General features: G+C 41.2%; 1 protein-coding gene across 9 annotated transcripts in view; it reads right to left on the minus strand.

The window, feature by feature from the left end:
- The window catches only part of LYRM4 (LYR motif containing 4), a 232408-nt gene that overhangs the window by 186111 nt on the left and 21251 nt on the right, over positions 1 to 25046 (minus strand). For 8 of the 9 annotated variants that reach the window (XR_008548779.2, XR_010157537.1, XM_054686605.2 and 5 more), the window contains exon 2: positions 2279 to 2399. Coding sequence is in view for 7 of the 9 variants with exons in the window: in XM_054686605.2 (XP_054542580.1) it covers positions 2279 to 2399 (121 nt within the window). In the remaining 2 variants the exon portion in view is untranslated. Of the gene's footprint in view, positions 1 to 1502; positions 1687 to 2278; positions 2400 to 25046 lie in introns of those variants that run through there. The other variant, XM_016954858.3, reaches the window with a different exon arrangement.

Here is a 25046-nt window from a genome sequence, read left to right on the forward strand (position 1 = left end):
GAGAGGAGTGCAATGGAGGGCCTCTGGGGACCTCACACAGGCTTCAGGTTTTATGTTAGGGTGTCACGAAGCAAGAGCCTTGAAGGGGTTGAACGGGGCAGTGGCCCGATCTTTCTTTTGAAAAAGATCACTGTGGTGGTGGTGTGTGGAGAACAGACCATGTGTGGGGTGGAGTGGGGGCAGGGGCACCCGGAGGACAGGTCAGAAGGCTGCTACAGCAGCCAGATACAGAGGACAGTGTGCAAGAATACAGACTCTCCACCTTGCCATAGGCTGTTAGTCCAAAGGCAACTTACGCCAGCTTGCAGCCAGATGGCCTGGGGAGCCACTGTGCCTTACGCCCTAACTACGGTAAAGGCTGCATGTGGATTCAGGAAGAGTCCTGACATGAAAGGGAAGTGAGTAGAAACTTTCCAGCTGCTGTTGTCTAACTGGTTCTCTGAAGGGATGAGAATGCTTTCATCCCTGAGGTGGTGACAGCAAGCTGTTCTGCAAGGTCGCCGTGTGTATTCTCCATCAGGAATGTGCAGTGGCCAGGCTGCCCTGGGGAGGGCGCCCTTGCCCTGCACATGACACTGCTCCAGTGAGTCTGTTCTGGGAGGGGAACTCACTGGGATGTCAGATGAGGGCCAGTTTAGTATTTTTTTTTTTTTGGCAAGGGTAGTTTGAGCATTTCAAACCAAGAAGTGACACAGACAATTAGATATAGCAGGAGAAATGATGGCACAGATTATTTACAATCCCCCTTTTCTAGGCAGTTTATACTCTGGATAATTTTACGCTAAAGATAAAACCTGCCTGTTTTGCCAACCTCTACACAGAGTAAGTGCCAAAGAACAAAATCTTTCTGAGTTTATGCAAAATAAGAACTCAGCTGCTTGTTCTTCTATGCTCCACTGCTAAAGGACCTCATAAAATTCAACTACTCGTGACTGGAAATGCCATTGTTCTGGAGTTTTCAAAATGCTGACTCACATAAATGCGACTCAAAGTACACATAAATGTGCAGATCAGTTTCTTTTCTGAGTACCCTACTATCCTCATGGCTTTAGTTAGAGATCATTTCCTAGGCCTGTCTGAGTGTGGCAGTTACTCTATTACTAAATAGCTGTAGAACTCGAGGATGGTTATGAGAATCCGAAATGCTATTCTAGAAAGAACTGTTACATTATGTAGGCAATATAACAAGACCTTTAATCTTGACATAAACTGCAAATTATAGTTTCAAATATTGCTTCTTTTTTGAATTCTTTTTTTAATCTTGACATAAACTGCAAATTATAGTTTCAAATATTGCTTCTTTTTTGAATTCTTTTTAGAGTCAAGCATGAAGAAGGGTCAGGGAAAGATTATTATCTAATTTAATGTCAGCCAAGCTGGCATCTCTTGATGCTAAAGAAGCCCTTTCAAAACAGTACAGCATAACTTACAAAAATGGTAAAGAGTTTCCCCCTCCACACTTTATAAGCAAATTTCCTGCAAGTAAAAGACAAACACGAACAGAAGCAGAAATGGAGTTTATTGCGTGATTGCTGCTAAGTCAAAGAAAAACAGTGAAAAGGGTGTTTTTTAGAGAGCAAGAAAACCCATCAGTGGACGGTGACTTTAACCTCTGACGTTCTAATTACTCTTGCGGATGTTATCAGACCACGCAGGAGATCATGCCGCTGCACATGCTCCACCCACCTCATGAGAATGAGAAAAGGAAGCACAAGTCAAGGTGATCCTTGGCACTTCCACAAAACGAAAACTAACACACCCTCCAGGTTCCTTTATGGGGTCAGCACCCAAGCAGCTGTACTTTACACCATCTGCACCTGCAGATGCACCCCCCATGTGGCAACGTAATTCAGGTTCACCACCTACAATGGTGTCTTCAAGAAAAGGGCCACGTTCTGTTTATCCTGAATTATGATTAAAAATACTAGGAAAGGGAGAATATATTTATACTCTGAAATATATCCAAGTATACATGTGCAATACATCTTACAAAAACTTAGCTTTCAAAAAAATTAATGCAGAAGTTTCTCATACTTAAAGTATCAGCTTTCCAGAAGGATACACTCCCTGGAAATTCTGGAAAGTTGGTATTTTAAGTTCAACTTGAATCTGAAAATATGAGAGTTCACCTTTACATGTCTGTATTAGTACAAGGAACAGAGTTTCATGATCCTGCTCTGTAAATCACCAACACCAAAAGCACTGCTGTCTAATCAAGGGGAATATGTCAAAGTTTAAAGCTCTTAATGAAAAACAGTACATCATTGAACCATCTTACCTGTCGACGAATTACTCCAAGGTCTCTCTTGGCTTTATTCACTAGTGTTTGAATTTCTACAGGATCCTTTACATTTTTATTTTCTCTGAAGGCATCTCTTATCCTCCTGACAGCATATGTTCTAAATGAATTCAGAGGAAAAAAAAGAAAAGGTGTCAGTGTGTCTGAGGCTATGCTTTCAAATGAATTTTAAAGTTTTTCCTTTAGAATTAATTGTCTAATCTTCCCCTATGGATAATCCACTCTGATCTTTGCTCGTGGCGCAGGCTGATCCATTACCATTCTGGCATGACTAAGCAAACAGATTTAGGAAAATAAATCTACTCAACAAGTCACATACAAATGGCAAACTGCTACTGAAGTGTTCCTTAGATTATTGGTTCTTTAGCCTTATTCACATCTGGCTTCATTCCATTTACATGGATAATTGAACCTTTAGTGTACAGAGACAAATCAAGAACTCAGGTTAGTGGCAGTGAACCATGATGGTGCTACTGCACTTCAGCCTGGGCGACAATGCGAGACCCTGTCTTAAAAGAAAGGAAGAAAAAATTCAGAGGTTACATGACGATCGCATTTGCATGTACCCAGATAGTGACCTGTGCTTTCCAGTCCTTGTCCCATATTCTGGCTCTCACTTCCCTTTCTGTTGTCCACATTAGGATCCCACCACAGTCGAACCTGTGGAATTAGGCCAACACGCTTTCTTCACCTCCATCTTGAAAGTGCACACGCCTACCATCCACCCCCAACCAGACAGCTCACTTGCAGTACAGGACAGCAGTTCCAGAGCAAGGCTTGCCCATCAGACAGGCTTGGGTTTGTAGCCTTGCTCCAGCTTCTACTGTTTGTGTGAACTCGGGCAAGCTTCTTAACACAAGGCCATGTCTCCTCATCTGTCAAAAAGGCATAATACTGCTAAGGGCTGCTGGGAGGACTAGGCTTTATAATGTGTGTCTGGAATTTGGCCCAAAGCCTGTTATATAGAAAGACTCAATAAATGAAAGCTGTTCTTCTTAACACTTGTTATGCCTTAATGCAATTACTATTCCCTCTCCTCATGCCATAACCTTGCCTTCATCCTGCATCCTTATAGTCACACCATAGTGTGTGTACAGAAGGTAGAGTGGTGTGGATAATTAGCCACAACAGACAGCTCAGCAGTCCTTAGACACAGCCTCATACTCAGATGGCTATGGCCTATCTCTAGCTCTACCCCAGCTACTCCAGATTGAAAGGCATAAGACTAAGGAGAAGCAGACTGAGTCAGGCATGTGAGACACCATTTTCTCTATGTTTTTTTTTTCTTTTTTAGAGATGGGGTGTCTCTCTGTTGCCCAGGCAGTGTCATGATCATAGCTCACTGCAATTGCAAACTCCTGGGCTCAAGTGATCCTCCCGCCTCAGCCTCCAAAGTGGCTATAAGCACCCACCACCATGCCTGGCTAATTAAAAAAACTTTTTGGGGGATGGGGACTTGCTGCGTTGCCCAGGCTGGTCTTAAACTCCTGGGCTCAAGCTATCCTCCTGCCTTAGCATCTCAAGGAGCTAGGATTACAAGCACACGCCACAGTGCCTGGCTCTCTCGTCTTCTTAATGATCACAGACTGCTCTGCTTTTAACTTGGAGCACTGGTTAAAGAATCCATGTGATGCCAGTAGTAATATTTAGCAATAGAAGAATGGAAATACAGGCAAAGAAATGAGAGGAGGGGATATAAATTTCCTTGGGAGCAGCGGGGAGGGGGTGTTGGGAGCTCATATAACTTATTGGGAAACTTTATCTTAAAAAGGACAAATTGTTTTAGATAAAGTTTTTTAAAGTAAAAAGGCATTGTACATTAAAAAATTCAAATGTCAGGTCTATTTGCATTTAAAAGCAAGAGTAAAACTAAATCTTATGATACTAGGAATCATAAAGGAGAAGGGAAGAGTTTAGGAACCGGTACTTTCAGAATGTAAGACACTGCTGAGACTTTGATCTTAACCCTCTGTGAACCAGCTGGAGTATTTCAGAGGAGCTGCTGAGCGCTCAGTATCAATCCTAAAGGGCTACAGCGATTGGGCATGGAATCCATGTACTAGCAGCTGCTAAATAACTGGGGCTCATTCACTTCTAAAGGGATATGAGAGGATTTTACAAATAGAATACATCAGATACAGACTCTCCTCAGGTGCAGCTGCTAATCTAACAAGATTTTAGATAGCAGCTAGGTAAATTAACAGCAATTTCTGGCACACTTTCTTGCACAGCCTAATGGCTATTTATAAAACACAGTATCACTGTTCTTCTTGACACCCACATACTCCTCCAAAGCAGTTTCTTTTTTGGCAATGATGGCAGCAAAGAGGGGACAAAATAATTTAATTCTAATATTTGTTCCACAGGCAAAATTGGTTTATAACATGAATTTACCTCCAGGAATCATCTATTGTTTCAATTTTTCATTTCGTATGCTGCATGGGCTTCTTGGAAAAACAAAATGGGCAACAGTAGCCGTTGCTAAACTCAGTTTTCTAAAAGCTAGTAACTAGCTTAGAATAGCTAGGAAAAAAGGAGTACTGTTTGGAATGTAAAGACCTAAGGTCTTCCAAAGTTTAAGGAAATGAGAAAATAGCTTAAAACACTCAACAATTTATATCAACTGAGCTCAAGGCCCAGGGTCAGGAAATTCTGCTATGTATACTTGTTTGTCTCCCCAGCTCTCCAAAGTCCTTACCTAAAGAAAAGCAGCTCTAGATCTTGGAATTAAATGTGTCTAAAGCAATCAAGAGTCATGATTCAAATTTTCGATGCACTTTCGAGACGAATGCTGTAATGGTTCCCTCCTCTCTTTCTTGCTCTTTCTGCCTCACTTAAAGCACCCAGTGTTATTCTTTGCCCTAAGGGAAAATATTTCACTGGCTCAGAACCACAAAACTACTACTGCATGAACAGTTTCTTCCTTAGTTGTAAGAATTCTTATTTCGAATGATCACAGCTTTGTGAAAGTCATCAAAAATCTGAGTGAATCTTCAAATTTGGTGGGAGGGGGCGAATCACCAGTTATTTCAATCCTGGCCCTGCCCTGGTTTTTATCATTTGCTTTTTTTTTTCTTTTTTCTTTGCTTTTCTTTTTTGCAGATTCTGGCTATCAGCCTCTTGACCATACCACTGGGCAAGAACATTTCAAAGAAAAATTTGCAGAAGTTGCCGTGAAAATGGCAGCTAGGTGCTACACAATGCCGTGCATTAGGATGATCCTAATGAGTCAGACGCTGTCTGAAATACGGCATGAAAAACTAACGCAGAAAGGGCAACACAACCAAATACAAAGCAGCAGCCCTACAGCCACAGAAACAGCGAGGTGATGATGCTCGCACACACACTGCCCTTTCCACTCTCCTGAAGCTTGGCAGTTTCTTGGTGCTTCTTTGCGCAAGAGACTCCCATTTGGCTTTCCTTCTCCACCCCAGCCTTTGCTCTTCATTCTGTCATCAGATCTCAAGTGCCCACAGGTTCTTTTTACCATTGCAAGGATTATACTCTTTTCTGAGATTCCTCCACTCAAAACTCCAATTTCCCTGCTGCACAGCAGGCAGTAACGAAAGCTCTTCAGTGCTTGAGGTTCTGCTTTACTCTGTCCCCTCCCAGAAACACCAAATGCCGCCATAATCACAGCCTCTGAGCACTTGGAGGCTCATATCAGCTTTAGCATCCAATGTGTGATGTGGAAACCACCTAACGTAATGCCTTTCATTTCTGTCATCTTCATCAGCATCTCAAGTGCTGGTTTCTCTGTGTACCCATCCTATAAACACATCTGTGCCTTTTCTGGGTCCTCTGCAACCTGAACTCAAGTATCCTAGGAACAATAAAAGCTGAATCCTTTCTACTGGCCTCTGTGGGGCAAACTCATCTACCTCCAATGACTTGGAAGGACACATCCTCCACCTACTTGCCTTAACTGAAATGTGCAAGAGGAAGCTGCTAAATTCTAGCATGTCCCCATATTCCACAGGGCCCAGAGGAGGGTGCTGGTGTATTCCGGGAGCCTGCTGCTGCTTTCAGATCACTGATTCACCCTTATGCATCTTTGAGGCCATGCCATCTGACAATACTGTGTTGCATGCCTCCATGATACTGTTACTTGTTAATTTCTGGAGGTCAAGTCTTCATATTCAAGTCTTAATGTCTAAAGAGCACTCACTGCAATACACAGACCTCCAGTTTTAGGTTTCTTTTTTCAGAGACAGGGTTTCACTGTCACCCAGGCTGAAGTGCAATGGCCCTATTATAGCTCTCTGTAGCCTCAAACTCCTGGGCTCAAACGATCCTTCCGCCTCACCCTCCCAAGTAGCTGGGAATACAGCAGCATGCCACCATGACCTGCTAATTTTCATTTTGTAGAGAGAGGGTGTCACTATGCTGCCCAGGCTGGTCTCAAACTCCTGACTTCCAGTGATCCTCTCGCCTTGGCCTCTCAAAGTGCTGGGATTACAGGTGTGGGCCACTGTATCCGGCCTAGCTATTCCTTCCCAAGCTCCTTTGTGGGCTCATCTCATTCTGCTGCCCCTTACATGCTGTATTCTCTAGGGCACATATGTGAACCATTTTTCTTATTCATAAGATCTCTGCCAGTAATTGCATCTGTTGAAGGTTTCACCTGCCATATAGATGCCATTGGCTACCAATATTTCTCTAGTCCAGACCTTCCTTCTGAGGTCCAAATCCATATACCTAATTGCCTTTTGGACTTGTCAACTAAAATATAGACTCTTCCAGTGAATACATCCAAAACCGAAGTGCCCGGCTGGGTGCGGTGGCTCATGCCTGTAATCTCAGCACTCTGGGAGGCCGAGGCGGGCGGATCACGAGGTCAGGAGTTTGAGACCAGCCTGGTCAACATGGTGAAACCCCGTCTCTACTAAAAATACAAAAATTAGCTGGGTGTGGTGGCGCGTGTCTGTAATCCCAGCTATCTGGGAGGCTGAGACAGGAGAACTGCTTGAACCCGGAGGCAGAAGTTGCAGTGAGCCAAGATTGCGCCACTGCACTCCAGCCTGGGCTACAGGGCAAGACAATGTCTCAAGAACAAACAAACAAACAAAAACCTGAAGTGCTCATGATGACCAATATTTCCTTCCTCAGGTAGGAGAATCTTCATGTAGTCAACTGCCCAAGTCAAATACTTAGAGACTCATCCTAAATTCTTTCCTTTCCCAGAACTCCCTATATGCAACCAATCACAAATCTTCCAATCGTAACTTTCCACATCCCTTCTGAATCACCTCTACTTCTCCAACTCCTCAGCCCCAATCTTGGTTCAGGCTCTTCTCTCTCAAAGTTATTTAACAGCCTTGGGGTTATGGTGTGTGTATGTGTGTGGTGTATAATCAAATGGATCATGATGCCTATGGAGAGGAAGCTCAAGGATCATTTGAAGGTCACATGGACTCTGGGTATATAACAGAGTAAAGAAGAGCAGAAAGCTTCTTTCTGATAATGTGAGCTCCTGGTACAATGTAAGCCCCACATAGCAGGAACTTTAATCTTTCTGGCTCACCACTGTATATGTCTGGCACAGAGAAGATATTCAATACATGTTTAATGAATAAATGAGCTTATCAAAATATCATAGGCAATATCAAAAAGACCTTCAAGAAAAATACCAATAATCAATAATGAAAACAAAACAACGAAAAAAGGGTTTGCAGCAAAAAGATTCAAACAACTTTTAGAAGGCAATGATTACAAAATTCACAATTACAATTTATTCAAGAAATACATACTAAATGCCTACTATATAAGCATTATGCCAGGAGCTGGGAATACAGTGGAGAATAACTAGGGTACTGGTCTCAGGTTCGGTGGGTGACAAGATCTGTAGATAAAGAGATGAAATAAGAAACAGAAGCCATTCCAAGTTAACACAAAGGGCCCAAGGGGACTGGTTTGAGGTAATGGAGTGGTCCTTCTCTTGAATGGGGCGGTGTTTTCACATGCCCTTAGGTTTGTCAAATCATTGAACTGTACCCTTAAAATGGATGCACTTGATTGTATGTAAATTATTCCTCAGTAAGTTGACTATTAAAGTAAATTAAAAAAAGTATAGAAGTTATATTACATTTGCCCCCTTTTAAGAAAAGCAAAACAAGAAAAAAAAAGAAAGATTAGAATGCTAGAGAATATGTACATGGCTGACAGAAGCAATAACATTGAACTAAAGAAAACAGAAGACAAACTAGAAATTCAAATCTAAAGCATGGAAAAATTAAATACGTTGGTGAGAAATATGTAAGAAAAAAATTAACCTTCAGAATAGGGCAAAGGTGTATAACCTATGAATAATAAGTGTGAACAAACTGAACTGCATGGGTAATTAAATTTATAATGGAAGGAAATGTCCCAGAAGTGATTATAAAAAATTGAGAAGACTCATCGTTGAAATTTAACAACCAGAGGACAATGCCAAGATATCTACTTATAAAACCCTGGACTCCAAGGTTAAGAGAAAGAATACTTTAAGGACAAAGAAAGAATTTTAAGCAGTTAATATCGAATGGAATACAGATAAGCACATCCTCAGATACCTATTTTCAAATCTTCAAAGAAAAGGGCTGCTTTCCACAGTCATTTGCATTGCTGTTTTGAGGGTACAATAGGATTACAAAAGAATATCATCAATTTCTGATACACACACCAAGCACAGAGTAGTGTGCTAAGTACTTGATACATATTGATCTCATTTAATCCTCACAAACTACAACTCAGAGAGATTTCAAAAATGTAGGCCAAGATCGCATGTCTCGTAAGTGGCAGAGCTGGGTTCTGAACCCAGTTGACTCTAGAGCCTGTGATTTTCAACCCTAGGCTATTCCTCCTCCACAGGTCGATATGCCCTATCCAATCTTTGTTAAGTACTTGGTATAAAGCCGAGTGGTTGTCCATTTGAAGAGGCATTAAAAAAAAATTGTCTCTGGCATCACAAAGCTTAAAAAGGTCATCTAACTGTTCAACTCTGCTTCAAGTGTTCCTATAAATAGTTCAGCACCAAACATGTCTTAAGAAAAGACAAATGGATGAGAGCATTTCAAGGGAAAGAGCTATTAATAAAAGGACTAAGTGAAATAATTGAGTTTAATTGTTTTAAAAAGGAAGAGGGCAACCAATGGAGGCTCGTGGAGTGGCAGGTGAAATTACCATGAGAAAATCCATTTTGGAGATCAAACCTTCAGGTTTTTGGGTAGTTGTGAATAAAACCTATTACACACTTCCCTGTTTAAAATTGCCTAACGGTTTTCCATTATCTTGAGATAACGGTCAACTGCATTGGCATGGATGGCCTACAGGACTCTCTGGATTCCTGCTCATCTCTCCCACTCCATCTAGCAGCTTCCAGCAAGGACCACCAACTCCGGCCATCCTGGAAGACTTGCAGTCTCCCTGGTTTTCTCTCCTGGAGGCCTGCTATTTCTCCACACATGGAGCATCCTTTTCCAGCTGGATTCTTGGCTAACTCCTATTCATCTTTAAAGACCTAAGACAGTTAGAAACAAATATCACAAAATATTAATATCCTTAGAATACAAATAGCACATATAAATTGAGAAGATAATAAGACCACAGTAAATAAATTAGTGGCATAAAACAATAACTCACAAGAGACCACAGAGTGATGAAACAGACAGATATAGATGTGGGAATGTTCAGCCTCAGTCACAATCAAACAAATGAAAATTTTAAATGAGGCATCATTTTGTGTCCATCAAATTACCTGCAGTTTTTGAAAAGACAAAGGGACAGGTACACCCTGCTGGTGTGAGCATGGACTGGTACTTCCTGTGAAGAAAACAGTATACTAATGGATGGATACTGATGTTCTTAATATTTTACCCAGTAATCCTACTTTTAGGGATCTATCCTACAGAAATAACCTGAAATATGCAGATATATACAGAATGATGTTCATTTTAGATTTATAAGCATTAAAAATAGAAACCACCTAAGTTCTCAATAATAGAGAATTGGCTACATAAATTATGAAATTATATAGCTTTAAAAACAGATGTTTCAGCCAGGCACGGTAGCTTCTGCCTATAATCCCAGCACTCTGGGAGGCCGAGGTGGGTGGATCACCTGAGGTCAGGAGTTTGAGACCAGCCTGACCAACATGGTGAAACCCCATCTCTACTAAAAATACAAAATTTAGCCAGGCATGGTGATGCATGCCTGTAATCCCAGCTACTCGGTAGGCTGAGGCAGAAGAACCACTTGAACCTCGGAGGCGAAGGTTGCAATGAGCCGAGATTGTGCCACTGCACTCCAGCCTGGGTAACAAGAGTGAAACTGTCTGAAAAAATAGGCCGGGCGCCATGGCTCAGGCCTATAATCCCAGCACTTTGGGAGGCCGAGGCAGGCAGATCACCTGAGGTTGGGAGTTTGAGACCAGCCTGGCCAACATGGAGAAACCCCGTCTCTACTAAAAATACAAAATTAGCTGGGCGTGGTGGTGGGCTCCTGTAGTCCCAGCTACTGGGGTGGCTGAGGCAGGAGAATGGCGTGAACCTGGGAGGCAGAGTTTGCAGTGAGCCAAGATTGCGCCACTGCGCTCCAGCCTGGGTGAAAGAGCAAGGCTCTGAATCAAAAAAAAAAAAAAAAAAAAAAAAAGATGTTTAAAAAAAACTTAAAGTCACAGGAAAAAAAGATGTAAGGTGGAAAATCATTCTCCCTCTCATTCCTGTCCCTTAAACAACCAGTTCTCTCTAGATGCTATCACAGTTGGCAGTTTCTTATACAGCTTTCTGGAGACATTAGGTTCATATTAAAATCTCTACATGTACATTTTTTTTCCTTCACAAACGGTAGCATTCTAAACATACTGTAGACTTTTAGTTTTTAAATGAAAATCTATCTTAGTGATCATTTGATAATACAAATAAAGGTGATTTAGCTTTAAAAATGGTGATATACTATTGTACAGATGAACTAGGATTCATTTAGGTAGCCGTGTATTACTGGGTGTTTAGGTTGTCTCCAATTGTGCTACTACAAACAATGCTGTAATCAGCATTCTTGCTTACAGTAGCATCACGTGCATGTCCATTTGTGGGATGGATTCTCTAAAGTGGAACGGATAGTTCAAAGATAGATAAATATTTTACTGGGCAAAATATTATAACAATTATACATTATAAGGCTGTTTTCCTCATAGGAAGTACAAGTTTATGTCCCCAACATCTCTGCCAACACAGTGCATCATCAAACTTCTTGATCTTTGCTAATCAATCTAATAGGTGAAAAACAGTATTTCATCTTAATTGCCTTTTTCTCATCATGTATGATGTCCACCACATTGTCCCAGGTCTATTTGTACTTCTGTTTATATCCTTTGCCTTTTCTTAATCGAGTGGTCTTTTGAATGGATTTGTAAGGAGGTCTTTAAGAAGCTAGCCTTTTGTGCAGAGTTACAATATTCACTCTGGTTTGTTGCCACTTGGCTATGTTTATGGTGCTTTTTACTTTTGTGATGTAGAAATGTTCACTTTTTGTGTGGTCCGGTGTACCAAATTTTATGTTACGGCTTCTGTGTTACACATCATATGTATAAAAGCCTACCCTATTGCGAGATTTAAAAAAATATTCATCCATGTGTTCCTGAGAACATGTTCCTGAGGACATTAAGCCATGTGTTTCATGGCTTAATTTTTCATGTTTAACTCTGGTCTTTCCGGAGTTTGTTTTGGTGGAAGTTGTTGAATATGAATCTAACTTCACCATCCACTGTTAAGATTTTTCTTTTTTGAGATGGAGTTTTGCTCGTTACCCAGGCTGGACTGCAATGGCGCAATCTCAGCTCATTGCAACCTCCGCTTCCTGGGTTCAAGTGATTCTCCTGCCTCAGCCTCCCGAGTAGCTGGGATTACAGGCATGTGCCACCACGCCCGGCTAATTTTTAGTAGAGGCAGGGTTTTTCCATGTTGGTCAAGCTGGTCTCAAACTCCCGACCTCAGGTGATCCGCCCGGCTCAGCCTCCCAAATTGCTGGAATTAGAGGCGTGAGCCACCGCGCCTGGCCCATTGTTAAGTTTTCAAAAGTGAAAGATACAATTTGATATTCGGGATGATCTCAATTATGGAAAATATATGTGTAGGAAAAATTAGAAGGAAATATGACAGCATGTTAACAATAATTACTTTTGGTTATTGAAATTTATGCCTCCTAAATTACTACAATAACTGTTATTTCTTAATGATTTTAAAGTTCCTATTGATATAATAAAAATCAGTAATATACCACAATAAGGAAAAATCAGTAGTAGAGAGGGCTGAAATTGTGTGAGAAGAGAATGGGGAAGGGTATATACAATTAGATCTACGCATATAAGCAGGTGAGATATATGATGAGGAATTAAACCCTGGTGAAAAGAAGAGGGGTTGGATTAAGAAGTATTTAGTTGATAAAGACAACAGGCTCTATGAGTATATTTTTAGACCGCTTATTTTGAGGCAACAATGGGACAAGGTAGACATGTCCAATAGGCTGCCAGAAATAAGGTTGTGGAGCTAAGGTGAGGAGGATCAGACTGTCGATAAACCTGAAAATCAGGGACAAGGAAGTGTGAGGCAACACCATGGGGTAAGAAGAGCTTGTTCTGATGAAAGCCATAGAATGGGAAGAGCCATTAGCCTTGGAAGGAGCCCTGGAGAAATCATACCAATATTTAAGAGCAGGCAGAGAAGGATCTATGAAAGGAGAGGGAGCAAGAAGGGTCAACGTAGAGGCAGGAAAGCCAGGATAATTCACAGGAGACAAGAAGGCAAATTTTACAGAGAGTAGGTAAGATTGTTAGGATGTCAGTGATTTTTGCAAAAAACCCCACCAGCATAGGAACACCAGAAATAGGAATGCTTTTATACTGTTGGTAGGAGTGTAAATTAGTTCAACCATTGTGGAAATTCCCCAAGGAATTTGTGTGATTCCTCAAGGATCTAGAACCAGAAATACCATTTGACCCAGCAATCCCATTACTGGGTACATACCCAAAGGATTATACATCATTCTACTATAAAGACACATGCACACGTATGTTTACTGCAGCAGTATTTACAATAGCAAAGACTTGGAACCAACCCAAATGCTCATCAGTGATAGACTGGATAAGAAAATGTGGCACATATACACCACAGAATACTAAACAGTCATAAAAAAGAATGAGATCATGTCCTTTGCAGGGACATGGATGAAGCTGGAAACCATCATCCTCAGCAAACTAACACAGGAACAGAAAACCAAACACCGCATGTTCACACTCGTAAGTGGGAGCTGAACAATGAGAACACATGGACACAGGGAGGGCAACATCACATACCGGGGCCTGTTGCGGGGTGGGGGGCAAGGAGAGGGAGAGCATTAGGACAAATACCTATTGCACGTGAAGCTTAAAACCTAGATGATGGGTTGATAGGTGCAGCAAACCACCATGGCACATGTATACCTATGTAAGAAACCTGCACATGTATCCCAGAACTTAAAGTAAAACAAAACAAAACAAAAAAACACCAGCATATACCTATTGATCACAATGTAGTAAATATGGCAGAAAAACCCCCTAAATTCATGGAGGTAGTCATAAATAATAATTGGACCTTGGAGGAAATTCATTACACAGTAAGAAAGTCTTTTTTTTTTTTTTTTTTTTGAGATAGAGTCTTGCTCTATTGTCCAGGCTGCAGTGCAGTAACGTGGTCTCGGCTCACTGCAACCTTCACCTCCCTGGTTCAAGCGATTCTCATGCCTCAGCCTCTGGAGTAGCTGGGACTACAGGTGCATGCCACCATGTCTGGCTAATTTTTGTATATCTTAGTAGAGGCAGGGTTTCACCATGTTGGCCAGGCTGGTATTGAACTCCTGACCTCAGGTAGTCCACCTGCCTCGGTCTCCCAAAGTGCTGGGATTATAGGCTTGAGCCACCACGCCCAGCCAAGAAAGTGTCTTTAAAATAATGAAAAAGATAATGCATAAAATCTTTGGAATATAGTCAAAGCCATACTTAGATGAAACTTAATGGTTTAAATATCTTTGTTAATAATACTAGCAAAGTTTAATAATTAAGAATATTTCCTGGCTGGGCACGGTGGCTCATGCCTGTAATCCCAGTACTTTGGGAGGCTGAGGTGGGAGGATCACGAGGTCAGGAGATCGAGACCATCCTGGCTAACACGGTGAAACCCTGTCTCTACTAAAAATACAAAAAAAAAAAATTAGCCGGGCGTTGGTGGCAGGCACCTGTAGTCCCAGCTACTCGGGAGGCTGAGGCAGAAGAATGGCGTGAACCCAGGAGGCGGAGCTTGCAGTGAGCAGATCACGCCACTGCACTCCAGCCTGGGCGACAGAGCGAGGCTCAGTCTCAAAAAAAAAAAAAAAAAAAAAAAAGGATATTTCCTAATAGCCCAGAAAAGGAAAACAGTACAGTCCCCATGAGAAAATAGGGAACAAGGTTTTAAAAATATTTGTTAAACAAGTTCAAAGTGAAAAAAGGTCAGTAGACACAGCTAAGACAATTTTGTTTTTTTACGTTGTGGCTCTTGGGTTACACATCAGAAAAAACAATTTTAAGAAAAAAAGTGAAGAGGTTTGGAAGTTTGAGAAGAGCCTCGTTTTGGACAATCACATTGGAAACAGTGTGGGCAGACTCCAGAACTTGCCAAGCAAATGAAAAAGGCTGTTGAGGTTGGAAATGGCCAATGTGGTGGCACCAATTTGCCAAACCGGGCGATTGTCTTCCAGCTGTGGTTGATGCCCAGGTGTAGTTATAGAAAAGGCAGACGTCTGATTACATCCACAGGTGCAGTTTTGACAGATGGGTGCAACATAAGGGCAAAGAGGGAGAGAAGAACTCTCTCCAGGGCTCAGAGTGGGTGGTGCAGAATTTCTTCCTCCACAGTTAGAAAATTCCCAAAGCCCCAGTTCCTGTGACTTAGGCTATCCTCTGACTCAGCCCCCTAAGTAGGACTCAAGTCCTAATGTAAATGTCCAATAAAAACCAGTCAGAGAAATTATGGTAAATCAATTGAAAGATATCTGTTGAGATAAATATGAAATGTATGTGCAAAAAAAGTATATTCAAAACAATATGACAGTTTCATATAACTGCAGGTTTTAAGAAAGGTTCTATGGGGTCTGTTGAAAGTAACACTGTCTTAAAAAATTAATAAAATAATGGAAAGAAAGAAACATCACCATTCTATAGCAGATGCTCCTTTCAGTCTCTAGAGGAAAAGTTTAGGAGTATTTCTGCCCAGGCGTCCTTTTTGGTGCTTAATAACATTTAAGATCTTTAACCTATAATTTATCAAAATTAAACCCTATCACTTGGATTTATCCTCATAGTCACTGACATTTTGTTGCAAACAAGATTTTTTAAAATGTAAACCAGTTTATCAAAGTAAAGGCCACCTATAAAACGAAACGTGTTTAGCTTGTCTGCAGTTAGGCATGCAGATCAAGCAGCAGCGAGGTCTCTGGCTCCTTTTTTGTTGGGTTTTAGACGTGCCTATTTAGACAGTGCAATTTCCTGAAGGCTGAAGGCTGAGAACTGGTGGCTGTGGCTAAGATCCACAGTTCCCTCTTGACATGCTCCTAGACTCAAAGATGACCACATGCTTCATTTGTGGAGTCCTGCAAACTACTTTTGTCAGGGGAAAAACGCACTTTCCTTACATCTACATATCCTCTTATGAAACTGGTCATATTTCTTCTAAAAGTATCACTGTGACAGTATAGTCCCCATGTATAAAAGCTCCATGTATATGGCAAAGATTTTCTGGCTTCTTTTTTCCCCCCGCCTATCAGAATGAGCTTGATCTCATACCAGAAAAGCCAGCTCAAGCTTCCATCAGGTATTAGGAGTTAAATATTAGACTACAGAACACAGTTTTCTAAATTTTATTTTAAAATTATAGTGTGAACCAGCCAATAATGTAAGACATAGCCTTTAAATTATTTAAAATTTATGGAGAATAACTACCTAAGGTAGATCAATTAATTCTAGATTTTCCACTTTATGGGTGAAATAAAGCACAAACGATGAAAATTCCTCTTGGTCATTAGATGTCTTCCTTAAAATTTCCTATGGAAATAGGAAATAGGAGTCAAATAAAATGACTTTCACTTTATCCTTTCCAACAGCTATTAGTCACTGGCAACAACACATGAGCAAGGAAGGAAGGAGAAAAGGGGACGCGTATCAGTCATCTACCTTCTTCTGGACACGTCATCAAGGATGATGAACTCAGCACAAAAATGCAGAACAATTCTCCCTCCCCCTTCCTAAAATGTATGAAATGTCAGAATGTTTACTGGGCTATTCAGAAGGAAAAAAAGTCCATATAAACACATTTCAAGGCCAGGTGCGGTGGCTCACGCCTGTAATCCCAGCACTTTGTGAGGCTAAGGTAGATGGATCATTTGAGGTTAGGAGTTCAAGAACAGTCTGGCCAATATGGTGAAACCGTGTATCTACTAAAAATACAAAAATTAGCTGGGCGTGGTGGTGGGCACCTATAATCCCAGCTACTGCACTCCGGTCTGGGCGACAGAGCGAGACTGTCTCAAAAAAATAAAAAACCAAAAAAAACCCCACAAAAAACCCAAACATTTCAGGTGTACAGTAACCTCAACCATTCATAAGAAAGCTACAAACTGGGCGGTAACTAAAAAAGGCTGCAGGGCCGAATTCAGGGAGGCTACAGAGCATAGTCAAAACCTTGCTGGGCTTCCCGAGTGTCCTGGTTTTGAAAGGACAGCAAGGGAACAAGCTGGGCCTCTGTTCCCTCAATCCCTGAATACTGGATTGAATCCAGGGCAAGAGAGCCCATCAGCTAACTTTACTTCACTTCTTGAAGTTAAAGGGCTCTGAATGCTGTATGTAGATTTTTATGCAGATGAGCCTGTGAATCACCTCCCTGTGTCTACTAAAAAAATCTGGTAACCCTTTCTCCCTTTGGAGAGCTTTAATTTTCCCTGTTGCAGAGAAGTGGCATTTCTAAAGTCTTGTCCAGGCTAAAATTCCATAAATTTGAAAATACACTTAGTCTCTTTTATCTGCTGGGATGCCGTAAACAGCATGAGACCCGGAATACAATACCACGCACTGTAACATAACTAGGGATAGTTATTTTGATCGGAGTGCCATATTGTCTTGAAACAAAGTTTGTTTGCTTGGCTATTTATAATACAAATAACTTGTTACAGCATCTTTCTTCCAAGTAGGTCAAAATATTTCCATGCATTACATAATTTATTTCTATAACATCCCTGTGAATCATCCAGTAGGTGTTTGTGTGTTAGGATTTATTTTTACTTTAAAGAACTTGAGGACTTTGAGACTGAATAAAATTGAGCAAACATTTGCATTTACAAATGGTTACTGGTTACCATGCCACTTTTTTCTTTTTAATACTAACTAAACAATATCAGAATGGCACTTGGCACTGATCTGTCAAAACACAAGAAGAACAGACATGGAAGGTCAAGCCAAAAAATGCAGTCTCAAAATAAACTGTTGAATAATATAAACTGGACTCTTACTGCCACAGGATTGGCAAAAGGAGTCTTCACCTGTGGGATTATCACATCTCTCCCTTCAGGGCACACTGAGGCTGAAGGAACCTGGTCATCCCTATAACTTGCAATCACTCTGCAGAGCTCTGAGGAAAACTGCCTGCTTGACTGGACAGCCCAGCTGTGGAAATCTCTAGAAATAAAGATGCTACACAAAGGTGGTGCCAATTTCTGGACACTTACAGAGAGCATGCCTGGCTTAGAAGACATGGAAAAGACAGGCAACTGAGAGGGTCATTACATCAAAGGAGCCAGTATACTTCATAGTAGTGCAAAGAAGTACAAGGAAGAATTTGCTGCCCTGGTAATAAACCATTCACATATCTCACTGGAGTCTTTTCTTTTTAAATTTGGTATCTTCTAATTGCTTCAGTCCAGGGTCTCAGCAACTGCTGCTGTTTGGATGCTGTCCTTAAGTATGTAGATACCAGGTTGCAAATGGTGAAATAAGGAGTTTACTCTCCACCACTTGTATTTTAGCACTAAAAACCTCAGGGATCAGAAATCTGCAACATGCTTTCATTTTGAGTTGCATGAAACTTTCATTACTTGCCCTAAATCCAAGGTTGAGTTTTCTATACACATAAATGCTCAGAGCAAGAAGGTATTTGGCCTCAGTATTGTTTGTAATTCCATGATCCAATAAGCCCTGTTCAGAATCAACAAACAGCAGCTTCCCTGTGGGTGTTTAGCATCCATGTGAATGTAGGGTAGACCAACTTAACTGAGTTCCATCTTAACTACCTACTAAAAATTTAAAATTGTGCACCCTGCATTAAAGGCCACGATAGTGTGATACTCTGTATTTATCACAATACTTAAGAGAGCTCTCATCCATGGATTAGCACACAAAGTGAAGCCCCATCCCCAGCATTCAGTATGCAGAGGCTCAACTGGACGACGTCCTCACTGCCTTCTCTCTGAAGACGCCCTGCCTCCCATTTCCTGAGAGAGGGTCTCACCCACATGATCAATGGCAGGCAAAAAAAATGAGCGACTTGGCAAATTTGGGGAGGGCCTTCTGATTGCCTAGTTGTGCTTCTGCAAGCCGAAAGCAGGTGACAATCAGATTTGACATGTGAACCAGCATTTCCCAGCATGTGTTACGTGAAAATACTAGTCCTAAGTGAGGAAGAAGAAACACAGCATCTTATTCCCTTTACTCCCAAAACAATCACAAAGAATACTTGAATATTAAAGCAGTGGAGAAGCCCTGGAGCGCGAAGAAAAGTTAGGGACCTGGATTCATTCGCAGAACCTTACCCACCCCCAGTGACACCCATTCTACTGTGGGAAATGCTGATCTGCACAAAACTTCTACCCAGCCAGTGCCTTCAACATTCAGAGGCTGGAGGCTGATTCAAAGTACCTTACTTGAATCTCACATAACCCTCTAGCCACATATCCTAAGAAGTGTCTCAGATCTCAATCTCTCTCTCTCTTTTTAAAGACAGGGTCTCTCTATGTTGCCCAGGCTGGACTCCAACTCCTGGGTGCAAATGATCCTCCCACCTCGGCCTCCCCAGTAGCTGACACTACAGGCCCATGCCACCATGCTCAGCTTGCATCTGATAATCTGAGCTGTGTGAGTTCCATTAGTTACAACAGAGATCTGCAATATGTTCACGGTCCCTTCTCCCAAATGGTCCCAGACCATACAGATCCCTGTGCTGGGTCACAGTCATACACAGAACTGGCTTTGAGAAGATACAAACCCAGGCAAGTGAAACTTGGTCTGATCTAAAAATTCTGTCACAATGCAGTTCTACAGCCTGCCCTTTCACCCCCTCCTCCCCAACAACTACAACTAATCATTTCATTTGGTTTAAAATGGGTCACCACAATTGGCTCTAATTTCAAGTCATATTTCTGAAAAGTCTATACAATGTATTTTCTATCATGATGTAAAACATAAAATAATAAAATAAAAAACTCTCATTCTTGTTTAGGAAGACTAAATTTAGAACTGCTTTACATTTGAAGCATTAGTTTTGGGGAAAATTTCACTATTATTTAAATTATTTATTCTGTTTGTGTTTAGCATCCCTAAGATATGGACAAAACAAGGAACTTCTGTGAGATGAGCCCCTCGTGTTCTTATCACCCATTGGCAAGTGGCCTTCACGGGGCAGCTCCCTTCACTCCTGCGCTCCTCTGCAGAGGCGCCAGGTGCCCTTAGGCTATAAGGATTCAGATGAAAACAGGACAAGCTTTACAAAGCTCCTGGTATTGGGCACATATTATAAATTACTCTATTTTATAACAGGAGTATACACAGTGCTCTGAGAACAGAGAAGGAGGGAGTAACTCAGCCAGGGGCTTTGAGAAGTCTTTCCAGGGAAGGTGATGTCTTTGAAGGATGAATAGAATTTCATCAGAGGGAAACCCTTTCTGCAATGGCAGGCTAATAATAAATATAGAATTCAAAACCCCATGTTCTACATGAGTAGGAAAACACAGAAAAGGAAAGATAAAAATATCGAAGAAGGAATACAAAGTTTTGGAAAAAGGAGAGAGGAGCTATAAGAAAAAAAGAAAGGTGACTTTAAAAGGAAGTATGTGGAACTGAACATGGGATGGAATTCTCTGGTAACATTACTAGATTGAGGAAGAAGGAAATTACCAGTAAAGTTGTAGTTTCAGAATTACAGCTAGCAGCAAAATTCGGTTTCTACCAATGAGAATGCCAAACTCCTGTCCCCCTACTCCCAAACCCCCAGAGCTCAGGTTCACTGCCAGCTGCACTCCAGAGCTTTGTACCTGGCACGCTGCTTACCCATTCTACTGCCTTGTACCCGGGGACTCACTGCAGGTCTCTCCTCCCACCAGGTTCCTCATCTCTTTAAGACAGTGCTTGGCCCCTTTCCGTCATTACTTCCCCTACAGGACCTGCTATGCTTTGCACATAGTGGTGTTAAAACCACTGTTGAATTGTAATTTTTTTGAGACGGACTCTCGTTCTGTTGCCCAGGCTGGAGTGCAGTAGCATGATTTTGGCTCGTGGCAACCTCCGGCTCCTGGGTTCACGCAATTCTCCTGCCTCAGCCTCCTGAATAGCTGGGATTACAGGCATGAGCCACTGCGCCTGGCACACTGTAATTTTTTATTTAATTAAAACAAACAAACAAACTAAATACAATCACAAAGACCCGTAAGCCGATTTCTATTCTAGAAGGAGTAAAAATTCAGTTACATTTAGTCACAAGAATGATATATATCAATAGACTAAACTAATACAATATTCATTTTTTTTAACTTCACAAGAAATTTTGGATAATAGTTTTATGTTTTGGTGACTAATCACATGCTTATCTTTTCTTCATTATTCATTTAATAGCCATTATAGCAAATTGCTAACATTTGGTAGTTCTGGAAACAATTTACATATACCTCCAATTATCAGCATATTACACTCAACATTTGCTGTATCAGGCATAAGGTATTTAAACACATCATTACAGTTCTACTCCTGCACAAGATTAAGTATGTGGATGTAAGTTACTTTCAAATTCTTTAAACAGAAAAATAATCTGGTTGTGTTAGTCTTAAGAACATAGCTCAAGGTCTGTTCTTTTACCCCTGTGTTTGAGCTTTACTTGGTTACAAAGTGGTTTCATCAGAAGAAAATGTGTTTACTGACTGCCACTGGAAAAAATGTGAAAATATAAAATATTCTCACTGGTTTTGAGATTCCTAATACTGTATATATAATATACTGGCCTAGAATAAAAAAGAAATGTTAACATTATGCTTAATGCCACTTTTTTGATACTATCTGAGAGGGAACTCTATGTCAACAAAACTATGACCACTCTACAAGAACAAAGTACAGTCAAATATATCTCTTCCTGAGCGTAGAGGGAAAGCCATTTTCCCGTAGGTGGATATTGAGGTTTTAATAAACAAGTGGAGTGGTGTTAATAGATAATGGCTGTAAGCTCAAAATATTACATTATTAAAAATGAGCATTAGGCTGTGTGTGGTGGCTCATGCCTGTAATCCCAGCACCTTGGGAGGCCGAGGCGGGTGGATTACCTGAGATCAGGAGTTTGAGACCAGCCTGGCCAACATGGTGAAACCCCGTCTCTATTAAAAATATAAAAATTAGCCAGGCATGGTGATGGGTGCCTGTAATCCCAGCTACTCGGGAGGCTGAGGCAGGAGAATCGCTTGAACCCAGGAGGCAGAGGTTGCGGTGAGCTGAAACAGCACCACTGCACTCCAGCCTGGGCGACAGAGTGAGACTCCATCTAAAAAAAAAAAAGGAAAAAAAAAAGTGTTAGATAAAATTTTCTGAAACCAAAGTTTCAATTTTTGGTACATGTTAAGTGGCTCCTAACTCAAACTAACCCTACAGACTTACAGTTTATAAATTATTTGAAGGTCTCATCTGAATATTATTTTGTTTAAAAGAGATGGTCTGTTATAATAATCCCTCTAAAAAAATCTCTAAGGGGGCCAAGTGCAGTAGCTCACATCTGTAATCCCAGCATTTTGGGAGGCCAAGGTGGGAGGATTGCTTGAGCCCAGGAGTTCAAGACCAGCCTGAGCAACACAGTGAGACCCTGTCTCTAAAAAAAAAAAAAAAAAAAAAAATTAAAAATTAGCTGGGTGTGGTGCTGCATGCCTGTAGCCCCAGCTATTTGGGAGCCTGAGGTGGGTGGATCACTTGAGCCCAGGAGGTCGAGGTTGCAGTGGGCTGTGATTATGCCACTGCATTCCAGCCAGAGTGACAGTGAGACCCTGTCTCTTAAAAAGACAATCTCTAAGGAACAGAACAGAAGGGCTTTGAATTGCAGTGGGTTCAAAGTTCTTAGGGGTCTTTGACTCTGTCCGTGGGCAATCCCTCAAGGTAAAGAATTGGCTCTCTACTCAGTCTAGAGCTTGTATGGGAGTGTAACTTCACATCCACTGGTGTTTAAAACAGGGGTCCCCAAACCCTTGTCTGTGGCCTATTAGGAACTGGGCTGCACAGCAGCAGATGAGCGAAGCTTCATCTGTATTTATAGCCACTCCCCATCGCTCACAATACCACCTGAGCTCCACCTCCTGTCAGATCAGTGGTGGCATTAGATTCTCATAGGAGCACAAACCCTATTGTGAACTGCGCACGCGAAGGATCTAGGTTGTGCACTCCCTATGAGAATCTAATGCCTGAAGATCTGTCCCTGTCTCCCATCATCCCCAGAGGGATCTATCTAGTTGCAGGAAAACAAGCTCAGGGCTCCCACTGATTCTATATTATGGTGAGTTTCATAATTATTTCATTATATAATACAATGTAATAAACAGAAATAAGTACACAATAAATGTAATGTGCTTGAATCATCCTGAAACCATCCCCTCCAACCCCAGTCCGTGGAATAATTGTCTTCCATGAAACCAGTCCCTGGTGCCAAAAAGGTTGGGGACCACTGGTTTAAAATGTATCAAAAGTTGGGGTGAACTGAGTACTACTTATGAAGGATTGCCTAAAAGACAAGCCCTGTATCTACTCTTCTAGATATGCTAAGCTGTGTCTGTTGGATGTGCCAAGGACCTGCAATTTTGGTTACCTGCAAAATGCTTTCCTACTGTGGCCTTGTGCTACCAGCCAACATGACAGGATACCAGAAGCACAGGCCCTTTGAAACTGTTGTACTTATGCTGAGGATGCTGCCCTTCATTGAAAGAGCATAAGAGAATGTCTTCCGCTTTAGTACCAGAAAGAGTTACAATTCTTCTAAGAAAGTGGCTGCTTCTGTATCACAGACACTCTGACTCACATTACTAAGCATGGTCCTCTCCCTGCATAGGCTGCTGGGAAGCTCAGAACCAGACCTGAGGCCGTGCTCCTGGCTGCTTACTGTCCTGCCTTCTAACCACCCTTTTGCTTGGAAACCTCATCCCAGGACTTATTTTGGTTTTCCTATTCTTATTTTCCTGATTTTTCTTACTTAACGCACCCACAAACAATTCTGATCTGTGGTTAAAAATATATTGAAATTCAGAATAAAATTAAATGCAACTTGTTTTCAAATAAACTATGGGAGTATAAACTATATACTGAGAGACATGATAGGGTTCTAAAATTTCTTACTGAGAATTTGGAAGAACAATGTTAAATGATGGTAAGGTTCACAGGGCAGTCCAAGTAAATTTAATTTAACCATGCCGCAGCAAAATGACAGTGTTAAGAGAAGTCACTCCCAGCGTAATTCTATATTCATGTTAAAAAAGAAATTCTTATTAGAGGATTTGTGTAAAGAGACATCACTGATTATCTGAATTTGTATAGGCACTGGATATATTAAGTCAACTAACAAATCATAAGCATTTAAATAGGAGTAAGTCCAAGGGCCTTGTAAATAACCCATATTTTATTCAGTCAGTTGACTTGTTCTTTTTTCCTTACATAAACAAGTAACAGGGTGATTTAATTCAGTGAGAGTGGTGAAGTGAATACAGATCTGCGAAGAACAATAAAATGTTAATTTTATGATCCTGTTTATTTTGCTGAAGTTTCTACATGATAGGAAACAAATGCAAATTTTGACCCAGGGTCAGTCCTTCCTATTTCCAGCAGCAGAAAATGAATCTACTAGGATACCTGAATTTTATAAGCAAATCCAACCTATTTCATATAAACATAATAAGGTCTTAGACACAGTTATTCATAGTCCGAGACTATTAACTGGGCTCTCATTCAGCATTTATGCATTTGAAATCTACCTAGTCAAATTTTCTTGACAAAATTTTAGCCTCTAAAGGAAGAATTCTGCTTCTGATAACCCATTATGCTACTTTTACACGCATGTGTTAAGCAAGCAGCAGAATCAGATTTGGAATTTAGAAAGATATTCTTTCTGGTGGCAATAGGCAGGATGCCTGGCAGAGCAAAGAACAGGAGGTAGATAGACCCGGAGGGGGCTGTACAAAATGCAGACAGAAACTGATGAACCAACAAAAAGCAATCAACTCGTGAGACATAAAGAAGGTCCGGCAAGGGAAATAAGTGAGAGAACCTGCTGGGCATAAGGACCTACTGACTACGGTAAAGTAAGGGGAGAAAGTGAAGTGAAGTGACTTCCAGCTTGCACAAGGAAATACTGGGATGATGAGAGGGAATGCTGGAGTGTTGAGTTTGCCTGAAGGATTAGGTTAGGGATGGGTTAGGGATGATGTG

This window comes from Pan troglodytes, chromosome 5, assembly GCF_028858775.2.
Source record: "Pan troglodytes isolate AG18354 chromosome 5, NHGRI_mPanTro3-v2.0_pri, whole genome shotgun sequence".
In the NCBI taxonomy this organism is placed as follows: domain Eukaryota; kingdom Metazoa; phylum Chordata; class Mammalia; order Primates; family Hominidae; genus Pan; species Pan troglodytes.